Source organism: Bacillus rossius, chromosome 7 (genome assembly GCF_032445375.1).
Source record: "Bacillus rossius redtenbacheri isolate Brsri chromosome 7, Brsri_v3, whole genome shotgun sequence".
Classification (NCBI taxonomy): Eukaryota; Metazoa; Arthropoda; class Insecta; order Phasmatodea; family Bacillidae; genus Bacillus; species Bacillus rossius.
In genome coordinates this window covers 28,760,463-28,774,775 of record NC_086335.1, presented here as the reverse complement: position 1 = coordinate 28,774,775, position 14,313 = coordinate 28,760,463, and the positions used below count along the sequence as shown (strand labels likewise).

General features: G+C 33.5%; 1 protein-coding gene across 1 annotated transcript in view; it reads right to left on the bottom strand.

Moving 5' to 3' along the window:
• Nucleotides 1–9,158, bottom strand: part of LOC134533771 (platelet-activating factor acetylhydrolase-like) — a 32,378-nt gene extending 23,220 nt beyond the window's left edge. The window contains exon 1 of the mRNA XM_063371416.1: nt 7,841–9,158. Within this exon, the coding sequence (XP_063227486.1) occupies nt 7,841–7,844 (4 nt within the window). The 5' untranslated portion in view covers nt 7,845–9,158. The remainder of the gene's footprint in view (nt 1–7,840) is intronic.
• Nucleotides 9,159–14,313: the final 5,155 nt, after the last annotated feature.

Genomic DNA, 14,313 nt, shown 5'->3' with positions numbered 1-14,313 from the left:
AATAGTTTTCAGAATTTTTGTCTGGGCCGACACTTTTAATGCCGACGGACAGCAACAGGATCGCGCGCCCAGTTTTCCTTGCAGGCAATAGATTTACCCGCCCAATACAGGCCCTGAAAAAAACCATTTTATTTCTCCATTTAAAACTGAAATATATAAATCTAACTACAAAGTCATAAACCCAAGATATGACGCTTTGTGTTTAACAAAAAAATAGTATTTATTAATAGTATTCTTAAAATTATTTAAATTCAAAAAAAGTACATACATATTTCAAAAACTTGCATTATATTAGAACGACTCCAGGACTCATACTAAGTATTGGCCGAACATCAGCCATGTACCAAATGAAAGCTGTAACATTTCTTAACAAAATATACTTTTCAGAATTTTTGTCTGGGCCGACACTTTTAATGCCGACGGACAGCAACAAGATCTCGCGCCCTGTTTTACTTGCAGGCAATAGCTTCACCCGCCCATTAAAGGACCTGAAAAAACCATTTTATTTCTCAGTTTAAAACTGAAATATAAAAATCCAACTACAAGGTCCTAAACGCAAGATATGACGCTTTGTATTTAACAAAAAAAATAGTATTTATTAATAGTATTCTTTAAATTATTTAAATTCAAATAAAGTACATATTTCAAAAACTTGCATTATATTAAAACGACTCCAGGACTCATACCAAGTATTGGCCGAACATCAGCCATGTACCAAATGAAAGCTGTAACATTTCTTAACAAAATATACTAATCATAATTTTTGTCTGGGCCGACACTTTTAATGCCGACGGACAGCAACAAGATCGCGCGCCCAGTTTTCTTTGCAGGCAATAGATTTACCCGCCCATTACAGGCCCTGAAAAAACCATTTTATTTCTCCGTTTAAAACTGAAATATAAAAATACAACTACAAGGTCCTAAACGCAAGACATGACGCTTTGTATTAAACTAAAAAAAGAATATTTATTAATAGTATTCTAAAAATTATATAAGGTCAAAAAAGGTACATATTTAAAAAACTTGCATTTTATAAAAACGACTCCAGGACTCATACCAAGTATTGGCCGAACATAAGCCATGTACCAAATGAAAACTGTAACATTTCTTAACAAAATATACTAATCATAATTTTTGTCTGGGCCGACACTTTTAATGCCGACGGACAGCAACAAGATCGCTCGCCCAGTTTTCCTTGTAGGCAATAGATTTACCCGCCCATTACAGGCCCTGAAAAAACCATTTTATTTCTTCGATTAAACCTGAAGTATAAAAATCCAACTACAAGGTCCTAAACGCAAGATATGACGCTTTGTATTTAACTAAAAAAAATAGTATTTATTAATAGTATTCTTTAAATTAAATAAGGTCAAAAAATATACATATTTCAAAAACGTGCATTATATTAAAACGACTCCAGGACTCATACCAAGTATTGGCCGAACATCAGTCATGTACCAAATGAAAGCTGTAACATTTCTTAACAAAGTAGACTTTTCAGAATTTTATTCTGGGCCGACACATTTAATGCCGACGGTCAGCAACAAGATCGCGCGCCCAGTTTTCCTTGCAGCCAATAGATTTACCCGCCCATTACAGGCCCTGAAAAAACCATTTTATTTCTCCGTTTAAAACTGAAATATAAAAATACAACTACAAGGTCTTAAACGCAAGATATGACGGTTTGTATTTAACTAAAAAAATTGTATTATTTAATAGTATTCTTTAAATTATATAAGGTCAAAAAAGGTACATATTTCAAAAACTTGCATTTTATAAAAACGACTCCAGGACTCATACCAAGTATTGGCCGAACATCAGCCATGAACCAAATGAAAGCTGTAACATTTCTTAACAAAATATACATTTCAGAATTTTTTTCTGGGCCAACACATTTAATGCCGACGGACAGCAACAAGATCGCGCGCCCAGTTTTCCTTGCAGCCAATAGATTTACCCGCCCATTACAGGCCCTGAAAAAACCATTTTATTTCTCCGTTTAAAACTGAAATATAAAAATCCAACTAAAAGGTCCTAAACGCAAGATATGACGCTTTGTATTTAACTAAATAAATATTATTTATTAATAGTATTCTTTAAATTATTTAAGGTCAAAGAAGGTACATATTTCAAAAACTTGCATTTTATAAAAACGACTCCAGGACTCATACCAAGTATTGGCCGAACATCAGGCATGTACCAAATGAAAGCTGTAACATTTCTTAACACATTATACTTTTCAGAATTTTATTCTGGGCCGACACTTTTAATGCCGACGGACAGCAACAAGATCGCGCGCCCTGTTTTCCTTGCAGGCAATAGCTTCACCCGCCCATTACAGGACCTGAAAAAACCATTTTATTTCTCCGTTAAAAACTGAAATATAAAAATACAACTACAAGGTCTTAAACGCAAGTTATGACGTTTTGTATTTAACTTAAAAAAATTGTATTATTTAATAGTATTCTTTAAATTATATAAGGTCAAATAAGGTACATATTTCAAAAACTTGCATTTTATAAAAACGACTCCAGGACTCATACCAAGTATTGGCCGAATATCAGCCATGTACCAAATAAAACCTGTAACATTTCTTAACAAAATATACTAATCATAATTTTTGTCTGGGCCGACACTTTTAATGCCGACGGACAGCAACAAGATCGCGCGCCCAGTTTTCCTTGTAGGCAATAGATTTACCCGCCCATTACAGGCCCTGAAAAAACCATTTTATTTCTTCGATTAAAACTGAAATATAAAAATCCAACTACAAGGTCCTAAACGCAAGATATGATGCTTTGTATTTAACTAAATAAATATTATTTATTAATAGTATTCTTTAAATTAAATAAGGTCAAAAAATATACATATTTCAAAAACGTGCATTATATTAAAACGACTCCAGGACTCATACCAAGTATTGGCCGAATATCAGCCATGTACCAAATGAAAGCTGTAACGTTTCTTAACAAAATATACTGTTCAGAATTTTTGTCTGGGCCGACACTTTTAATGCCGACGGACAGCAACAAGATCGCGCGCCCTGTTTTCCTTGCTAGCAATAGCTTCACCCGCCCATTACAGGACCTGAAAAACATTTTATTTCTCCGTTTAAAACTTAAATCCAACTACAAGGTCCTAAACGCAAGATATGACGCTTTGTACTAAACTAAAAAAAGAATATTTATTAATAGTATTCTATAAATTATATAAGGTCAAAAAAGGTACATATTTCAAAAACTTGCATTTTATAAAAACGACTCCAGGACTCATACCAAGTACTGGCCGAACATCAGCCATGTACCACATGAAACCTGTAACATTTCTTAACAAAATATACTTTTCAGAATTTATGTCTGGGCCGACACTTTTAATGCCGACGGACAGCAACAAGATCGCGCGCCCTGTTTTCCTTGCAGGCAATAGCTTCACCCGGCCATTACAGGACCTAAAAAAACAATTTTATTTCTCAGTTAATATAAAAATCCAACTGCAAGGTCCTAAACGCAAGATATGACGCTTTGTATTTAACAAAAAAAATAGTATTTATTAATAGTATTTTTTAAATTATTTAAATTTAAAAAAAGTACATATTTCAAAAACATGCATTATATTTAAACGACTCCAGGACTCATACCAAGTATTGGCCGAACATCAGCCATGTACCAAATGAAAGCTGTAACATTTCTTAACAAAATATACTTTTCAGAATTTTTGTCTGGGCCGACACTTTTAATGCCGACGGACAGCAACAAGATCTCGCGCCCTGTTTTACTTGCAGGCAATAGCTTCACCCGCCCATTACAGGACCTGAAAAAACCATTTTATTTCTCAGTTTAAAACTGAAATATGAAAATCCAACTACAAGGTCCTAAACGCAAGATATGATGCTTTGTAATTAACTAAAAAAATTGTATTTTTTAATAGTATTCCTTAAATTATATAAGGTCAAGAAGGTACATATTTCAAAATCTTGCATTTTATAAAAACGACTCCAGGACTCATACCAAGTATTGGCCGAACATCAGCCATGTACCAAATGAAAGCTGTAACATTTCTTAACAAAATATACTAATCATAATTTTTGTCTGGGCCGACACTTTTAATGCCGACGGACAGCAACAAGATCGCGCGCCCAGTTTTCTTTGCAGGCAATAGATTTACCCGCCCATTACAGGCCCTGAAAAAACCATTTTATTTCTCCGTTTAAAACTGAAATATAAAAATACAACTACAAGGTCCTAAACGCAAGACATGACGCTTTGTATTAAACTAAAAAAAGAATATTTATTAATAGTATTCTAAAAATTATATAAGGTCAAAAAAGGTACATATTTAAAAAACTTGCATTTTATAAAAACGACTCCAGGACTCATACCAAGTATTGGCCGAACATAAGCCATGTACCAAATGAAAACTGTAACATTTCTTAACAAAATATACTAATCATAATTTTTGTCTGGGCCGACACTTTTAATGCCGACGGACAGCAACAAGATCGCGCGCCCAGTTTTCCTTGTAGGCAATAGATTTACCCGCCCATTACAGGCCCTGAAAAAACCATTTTATTTCTTCGATTAAACCTGAAGTATAAAAATCCAACTACAAGGTCCTAAACGCAAGATATGACGCTTTGTATTTATCTAAATAAATATTATTTATTAATAGTATTCTTTAAATTAAATAAGGTCAAAAAATATACATATTTCAAAAACGTGCATTATATTAAAACGACTCCAGGACTCATACCAAGTATTGGCCGAATATCAACCATGTACCAAATGAAAGCTGTAACGTTTCTTAACTAAATATACGTTTCAGAATTATGGTCTAGGCCGACACTTTTAATGCCGACGGACAGCAACAAGATCGCGTGCCCTGTTTTCCTTGCAGGCAATAGCTTTACCCGCCCATTACAGGACCTAAAAAAACCATTTTATTTCTCCGTTTAAAACTGAAATATAAAAATCCAACTACAAGGTCCTAAACGCAAGATATGACGCTTTGTATTTAACTAAAAAAAATAGTATTTATTAATAGTATTCTTTAAAATATATAAGGTCAAAGAAGGTACATATTTCAAAAACTTGCATTTTATAAAAACGACTCCAGGACTCATACCAAGTATTGGCCGAATATCAGCCATGTACCAAATGAAAGCTGTAATTTTTCCTAACAAAATATACTTTTCAGAATTTTTGTCTGGGCCGACACTTTTAATGCCGACGGACAGCAACAAGATCGCGTGCCCTGTTTTCCTTGCAGGCAATAGCTTCACCCGCCCATTTCAGGACCTGAAAAAACCATTTTATTTCTCCGTTTAAAACTGAAATATAAAAATCCAACTACAAGGTCCTAAACGCAAGATATGACGATTTGTATTTAACTTAAATAATTGGTATTTATTCTAGTGTATAGGGTTTGCCCTGAGACACGCCTAGGTCCTACCTTAAACTGGCCCCTTTCCCACACACTTTAGCTTAGTTTAATTTAAGTTAGGAAAACATTTCAATTGTCATTCGAGTCAGGCTTTTCAGGGGGATTTCTCCACGCTTCTGGCTGGCTTTAGACACACGTAGAAAAGGGATGATAGTCGAAGTTCTGTCATTTATACTCGATCCTAAAACCGGACGATTCGACGGCCGGCCTGGAAATAACTTCTCATACACTCCAGAGTTCACACATTTTTTAAGCATATTACCATGGTGTTCGCAATAATTGGGGTTAATTGTTTCAAAATAAAACAATAATATACCATGTCATGCACTTTTTTAATACACAGTATTTGAATAAATTTTCCCTAACACATAAACCATACACGCTGACGTCATGAGTTTCTCAAGGTAACCTAATTTGGTACGTCTCTGGAGTTATACTTAATTTATAACCCATTTGCAAGAAGTCAAATGAATCGGAAACACATTGTCGAATAAAATTAGTAAGTATTAATTATTATATCTGTGACATCTTAATTATGTTACTTAGATACAGTGTGCTATCTGTACAAGAGTAAAATTTAACATTAGAGGTATGACAATTCATAATATTGTAAGTTTAATTGTACTTTTTTAATAACTACCAAAATACATACAAATTATGCAGATTTTCCTAGTTATATCCACTAAGAACACGGATATTTAATCATATAGGTAATTCATTTATTATTTATGGGGGAGACATTGAAGCAAACATTTTCTTTCAATTATTATACATATATGTGTAAGTATGCATGTGTGTATATATATAAAGTCCACATTCGGCATTATCAATATGTATGTAATTGGGAAATTCATACATTGGAAGAATTTTTATAACTTGCAGGGTTATGCGGGATTGTGTAAAAAAATATGTACCTAACAATGAAAGGTGAGTATGTTAACATTTTCTAAATGAGGCTCAAAGATAAAGTTACGACACATTTTAAATTTACCTTTTTTGATTCAGGACCGTAGCTTATCAACTGTTCTGGTTCAGAAACTATCTTAATTATTACAAAGTACATCAGAATCCAGTGACGACCGGTGTATGAGCTGCAGCAGGGGAGTCAGTTTGCAAGCGCACTGACATTCACGACAAGCTTGATTCACCAATGCCCACAATGTCACAGAGGAGCCAGCGATTATCAACCAGTCGCAGCCACGCAGTGCGACGCTGCGTCTACTGGAAACAATTCTGAAGAGTTGGAATCTGCTGCATTCATTCGCTAGTCACCACAATAACAATACATTAGAATAATGTTGTTTATATACTATTGAGACCTTGCATGTGATGGTAACGGGCCAGCATCTCGTTACCTGTATTTAAGGGGCGAGAACATATCAATTAGTTCTGGAAAAAAAATTCCCAAGAATTATTAAAATAAAGTACATGAAAGATACTGTTAATTGTACACCATACAAAGTACATGCTGCATTTCAACAAATGTGCTTGCATGGTTAACGCAACGTTATATCAATGAGTAAATAGAAAATTTTATTCGAAATTTAGTCATTAGCCAACCCCAAGTGTGAAAGATATTCAAGCAATTATTTGCAATGTTGCAAATATGTTTTAAAATGGTGCAATTTATGGCTTACTTTTTCAATTTTTCTTTGTAATGAAACAAGAAACAACTTGCAACGTCACAAAAGGCTCGCTCAGGAAGGAGGGTGCAACCTCTCTTTGGAACGATCCTCTTGTTCAATGTCAAATGAGCTACTTGTCACTTGCATTTGTTATTTTCCTAGTGTTAACTAAGAGGTTTCTTATATTTCAATGGTGGTATACACCACAACACTTTATATTTGTTCGGTACATTCGTATAAGGGAAACTGTAATTACATAATCCAGAGAACATAACATCACTTGGAAACCACACGTACTAAATGTAAGGTTCTATCATATAGTTAAACAAGTTTGGCTGGCAACAAACACAACAAATTATAATCGGCATTAAACGCAACATTCCCAGTCCATTGACCATAGTTCGAGTGCTTATAGAAGTTCTATATGAAACCAAATAAAAATAATTCTGTAATACTACTGTTATTATTCTCAGATGTATAGAAATATGGTTGTTCCTTCTTGTAATGGTACAGAACACAAAGGTTTACAGAAATATTGTGTCACTTAACAAACATTTGTATTTTTACATATGAACCCCTAATTCGGTTCCAATTACAATTTATCTTAATCTGTTTTAGCACAATATTGAGCTTAAAATTTCTTATCCTAATTACACTTCTCAACTACCTATGCGGAAATCGGATCAAATTGTTTTCTAATAAATAAAAAATCGAATAAATAGATACTTCAGCCTACATAACACCATACAGTTTCTGCGAGAATATTTATTACGTACTCATAACACTTAAGAAAATGTTACACAAATCATTGCTTGATATTCATTCGTTCTTCTGTTCTGTCAACTGTGAACATAACGGGTGAATCATCGTGAAGTTATATATGTATCCTTTTGCGCACCTTTCTCTTTCACTGGCTAGCAATTTGTGACGTCACTCTGGAGATATTTTGCTAAAGTAGGCTATGCATACGGAAATATACGTTAATCTGAGTTTTACATTTTGTTAGAACGGCGGTTATCAACAAATGATGATTCTAATGGCAAATTTATTTCCATTCAAGTAAATAAATTAAGAAATTAGATACCTATAACTAATTTTATTGCCTCATTTATTACAAAATAAGTTTTTTTCTGTATTTTGTTTTGTCTCCGCCCAATTTAGGTTTCGAATGGACGAAAGCTACGATATCATTTAATTTTGACAATCTTTTTTTATATAGCCTGAAGTGATTTTATTATTTATTTCAGTGTAATACATTCACAACACAAGTTTGGCTAAATAATGTTAAACTTTTGTAGCAGTGACACCAGTTAACTGTTGTTTGCCACAACCGTAATAAATTATTTTGTGCACTATATATTGTGTACTATATATTGTACTAACAAAATACTAGGCAGGAAAATAATAACGCGGTAGTTTAGATACGGAAATAAAATCATTTCGCTGGTTAGTACAACCTCATCCGAAAAAAAAAGCATTTATTTCAAAAATCAAGATTATATAATTAAAAATATGTCACTCTTGTAATATTAATATTGATTATTTAAAAATGTTGCATGGTTATTAATCGTTTCACAAAGCTTAAATATTTAAATTTTTCAAAAATTCGTACTTTTTATTCTGCAGTTTTAAATGCAAAATCTGCCACTCCTCTTCCCGGAACTTACCTAACACAATCTTTACTTCTCTACCTGCAGATTGTTATCCCTATTTCAAGTAATGCTAATTTTCTAGAGAAGGTTCTCCATTAAGAACATTTAATGGTTTTTTGAATAACACCTATCCCGAAGAACGCCGTTAAGTATTTTTAATGTGGCTAACGTAACTTACCCAAACATTTACACCAATATACAGTATTTTAAATGAATATTGTATACAACCAATCATTCAAATAATTGAACAGTGTTCGAAATTAAATTACCTTATCCCTCCAGCCATTCACACGATTAAACAATGTTTTAAATTAAGCTAACAAAACTTAACCAACCATCCAAATGACTTAAAAGTATTTTAAAAGTAGCTAACGTAATACAAAATACAAAACCAATGGTAAAATACCGGTAATCTACCTCAATTATCTCAACAACTATTAGCATAATCATCACACATAATTAAAGAATCTCAAAAAACATTTATAAGAATTTTATGTAAATATTTTCATAAGTGCTTAAACTATGAAAAATTGCCAAAATAAATAGCCAAACAATAAAGCACGAATATCAAAAATTTGAATTTATATTTCGCCGTTTTTTGTTAGTTCTATCAACATAACATGACATCAATTAATAATATAATTAAATGAAAATATTTGGTTTGCGTTTACAACCGAAAATTTGGGACACGTTACAATTGTTCCGAAGTTAATGCAAGTTATTTTAATAACGCAAGTAAGCGTATCAGATATATTAATTCATGTAACAATATGAGCTAAATTTATTTTCTAAATGAAACGTATAAACATTAATACTAATAGTTCAGTTTATAATAAACTTGCATCTGTATGTATCCTACATAAAAATTTGTGACAAGGTTATAATTCAGAAATTCATTAAAAAATAAAACACTTATTGAAATGCTGTGCCTTTGTTTAAATAATCTTTACTCAGCTGTCAAAGTTGAGGCCTACACAAACAAAAAAATCATTTTCTCAAGATCAGTTGCTATAAAAACTTATTTTGACCATTCATATAACCCTACCTCCCTTACTTCGTGCAATAATCTTTGCTAAAATTAGTCTTTGTTTGCACAATAACACTCAGTTCTGACACGTTATAGTTTTAAAAGAGATGGTTATTTATTATTTAATTCATTTTTGTTGTTTTAGTGTTATTTGGGTAACTATATTACACACAGTCTAGAAGTTTGTCAATTCATATCATCAAACTACCATTCAAACCCGCGCTCGTCGGCAGTATCACCAACGAAAAGTATGCGCGCAGACCGTGGTCAAGTAAATGCGCTGGACAGCAACAGCAAAACATGGCGCCATACTGTATGGGAGGGAATTCTACTACACACGCTGAAAACATCACTTTTTTAACATAATTTAACGAAAATAAAAGCATATAAAAAAAAGAAAAATGTATTAAATATACAACATAACAACATATATGTACCATAATATTAACAAAAAAAGTTTTAAACAATAAAAAAATTAAATTGTTGAAATATCAAGATAAACACAGCCCATATATTTTACAAATTTCTTTATATATAAACGTCTCCAGGACTCACACCATGTATTGGCCGAACATCAGCCATGTACCAAATGAAAGCTGTCACCTTACTTAACAAAATATACTCATCAGAATTTTAGTCTGGGCCGACACTTTTAATGCCGACGGACAGCAACAAGATCGCGCGCCCAGTTTTACTTGCAGGCAATAGCTTCACCCGCCCATTACAGGCCTTGAAAAAACCATTTTACTTCTCCGTTAAAAAGTGAAATATGAAAATTCAACAACGAGGTCCTAAGCACAAGATATAAGGCTTTTTATTTAAACTAAAAAATTTGTAATTTAAAAACATTTTTTAAAATTATTTAAGGTCAAACAAAGTTCATATTTCAGAAAATGGCATTATATTATAACGACTCCAGGACTCATACCATGTATTGGCCGAACATCAGCCATATACCAACTGAAAGCTGTCACCTTACTTAACAAAATATACTGTTCAGAATTTTTGTCTGGGCCGACACTTTTAATGCCGACGGACAGCAACAAGATCGCGCGCCCAGTTTTACTTGCAGGCAATAGCTTCACCCGCCCATTACAGGCCTTGAAAAAACCATTTTACTTCTCTGTTAAAATGTGAAAAATGAAAATCCAACAACGAGGTCCTAAACACAAGATGTGAGGCTTTTTATTTAAACTAAAAAAATTGTATTTTTAAAAACATTATTTAAAGTTATTTAAGGTAAAACAAAGTACATATTTCAAAAACTTGCATTATATTAAAACGACTCCAGGACTCATACCAAGTATTGGCCGAACATCAGCCATATACCAAATGAAAGCTGTCACCTTACTTAACAAAATATACTGTTCAGAATTTTTGTCTGGGCCGACACTTTTAATGCCGACGGACAGCAACAAGATCGCGCGCCCAGTTTCACTTGCAGGCAATAGCTTCACCCGCCCATTACAGGCCTTGAAAAAACCATTTTACTTCTCCGTTAAAAAGTGAAATATGAAAATTCAACAACGAGGTCCTAAACACAAGATATAAGGCTTTTTATTTTACCTAAAAAATTTGTAATTTAAAAACATTTTTTAAAATTATTTAAGGTCAAACAAAGTTCATATTTCAGAAAATGGCATTATATTATAACGACTCCAGGACTCATTCCATGTATTGGCCGAACATCAGCCATATACCAACTGAAAGCTGTCACCCTACTTAACATAATATACTGTTCAGAATTTTTGTCTGGGCCGACACTTTTAATGCAGACGGACAGCAACAAGATCGCGCGCCCAGTTTTACTTGCAGGCAATAGCTTCACGCGCCCATTGCAGGACCTGAAAAAACCATTTTATTTCTCTGTTTTAAATTGATATATAAAAATCCACCTACAAACCCTAAACGCAAGATATGGCGCTTTGTATTTAATTTAAAAACTAAGTATTTGTTAATAGTATTATTAAAATTATTTAAGGTAAAAAAAGGTACATATTTCAAAAACTTGCATTATATTAAAACTACTCCAGTACTCATACCAAGTATTGGCCGAACATCAGCCATATACCAAATGAAAGCTGTCACCTTACTTAACAAAATATACTGTTCAGAATTTTTGTCTGGGCCGACAGTTTTAATGCCGACGGACAGCAACAAGATCGCGCGCCCAGTTTTACTTGCAGGCAATAGCTTCACTCGCCCATTACAGGACCTGAAAAAACCATTTTATTTCTCCGTTCAGAAACTGAAATAAAAAATTCCAACTACGGGATCCTAAACTAAATGTGTAAGGCTTGTTATTTAATTAATTAAATTAGTATTCTTAAAAGTATTTTTATATATATTTAAGGTCTAACAAGGTACATATTTCAAAAACTGGCATTATATGTTAACGAGTCTAGGACTGATAGCAAGTATTGGTCGAACATCAGCCATGTATCAAATGAATGCTGAAATCTTTCTTAACAAAATATTCATATCATAATTTTTTACTGGGCCGACACTTTTAATGCCGACGGTCCTCAACAAGTTCTTACGCCCTGTTTTCCTTGCAGGCAATAGCTTCACCCGACAAATATGTTGATATTTTTATTTATTTCATTATATTTGAACCACTATTATAGATTTTATTATTTATTGCATACTTAATTATTGTATATAAGTTTTTGATATGTCTTACTAATACTGCAAGGGGTGGAAAATTTTCAATCTGCGCTGCCATCGGAAGAGGACGTGTTGTGGAGCTGCTCCAAGGGTTTATGACGAGCGCAAGGACCCGACCTTTCAAAGTATAAAGAAAGGTTTCCTTTCTGCTAAGACGCTCAGGCTATAAAAGTGTCAACTCATCTATAAACTTATAGTCACCCGACTTGGCTACACCCGGGAAGCTAACATCCCTATAGCCTTCTTGTCGTCGGGCGTACATTCGCTAGCTCCGCTCGCGCGTGCTGTCGGCCGGGAGTGCCCTGCGTCCTTTGGGAATCACCTGAGGCGGGCAGTTCACCGAAGGGGAGTTGATGCGGGAACCGTAGCGTTTACTCACGGCATGCGCGGGGTGTGTCGCCCTGCCCAGGCCCTTGTCTAGGAAATACAAAAAGAATCACAAATCTGTGAAAAATTTGTCCATAGCTGAATTTCTGCCAATTGTTAGAGTTGACTATGCTTAATAACATACCTGAAGTTTACCGTTGTAGACCTTATGCGTATCACCGAAAACGTGCAGTTAAGTCCTAGAAGTTAGAGTCTTACAGCAGTCCATTAAAATGATTCCCGTTTACGCAGTTAATAACGTAGACTCTCTGTAAGTGCATAAAAATAATCCAGAAACACTATTCAACACGATCACGTTAAAAAAAAATTCAATGTTGAATAAAAAGTTGAAACAAAGTCGATAACGTTATTGATTATGTTTTTTTTTTAAACATTCATTGAAATAAAAGTATGATTTACATACAAAACAAGGGTCGGCGTGTGTGCCGTCCTGCGGCGGTGCTTTGGTCGCAGCAAGCCGGCGCGACGAGCGTTGCACGCGACCTTCATGGCCATGTTTCAAAGTTCCGAAGATTTAGTTTAGGGATTGCTGCAGATATGTTACGTTTATTCGATTTAACAAAAAATCAGTTAAATTATCGCAAATAAGACAATAATCTAATATTTTTTCTTAAGTTATGATGGCTCCATAAAGTTGCAATAAACAATTTTGTTAGAACTTGTCAACAGGAACACCCAAAAATACCAAGTTTAACAATTATGTATACAAATATCTAAAAAAAATTGGGAAAGCTTTCCTTCTCATAAAGAACGATTTAAGCTTTTATTTTTTATTTGACTAAATCTGTTTGAAATGGGAAAATCGAAACACTAATGAACTTTAAAGTAATAACTCTAGGCATCGGACGCATGACGTCACATTGGAGATGAGGCACAATATCAATATTTGAGAGCATGTTTTCAGTTCGTAAACTTAAAAAAAAAATGCTTTAGTAAAGACTGAAAAACCAGATTAGAAAAACTAAGTAAAGAATTTAAAATTAATACCAATACTAATCAACAAATAAATATATGATAGTTATTGTCTTATTCTATTACTTCAGTAACGTAATCTATTTTTTATCCAGGCTTCATGGTCTATTAGAAACAAAACATTTACAGTTTTCATAGCGCCCATAAAGGTTTGTGGTTTTTATCTTAGGTAAATATTTTCATTCTGATGTATTGTAATAAAATCAAATAAACTTTTGCATCTACTTACATTAGTTAATTGGAGGAATTTACTAGCGATTTTTATCTTTATTTTTAATATCTTTGTTGCCTGTGACTAAAACACTCCAACACAAACGACTTTAGCATGAAGCCTAGAGCAGTACACATTGCGACGCTCTAACGGCTCTAGCGACCCAATAGGTTATTGTAGACAACTAAATATATACCATTTAAAAACTAATAAATATCAAGAAACTTAATTTAAAAGACTTTCAAGTTCCTGTAGTTTATATATATACCTATATATTAATTCCTGCGATTTTGTAAAAAAAAAACATTTCGCAAAATTTTGTTGATACAACTT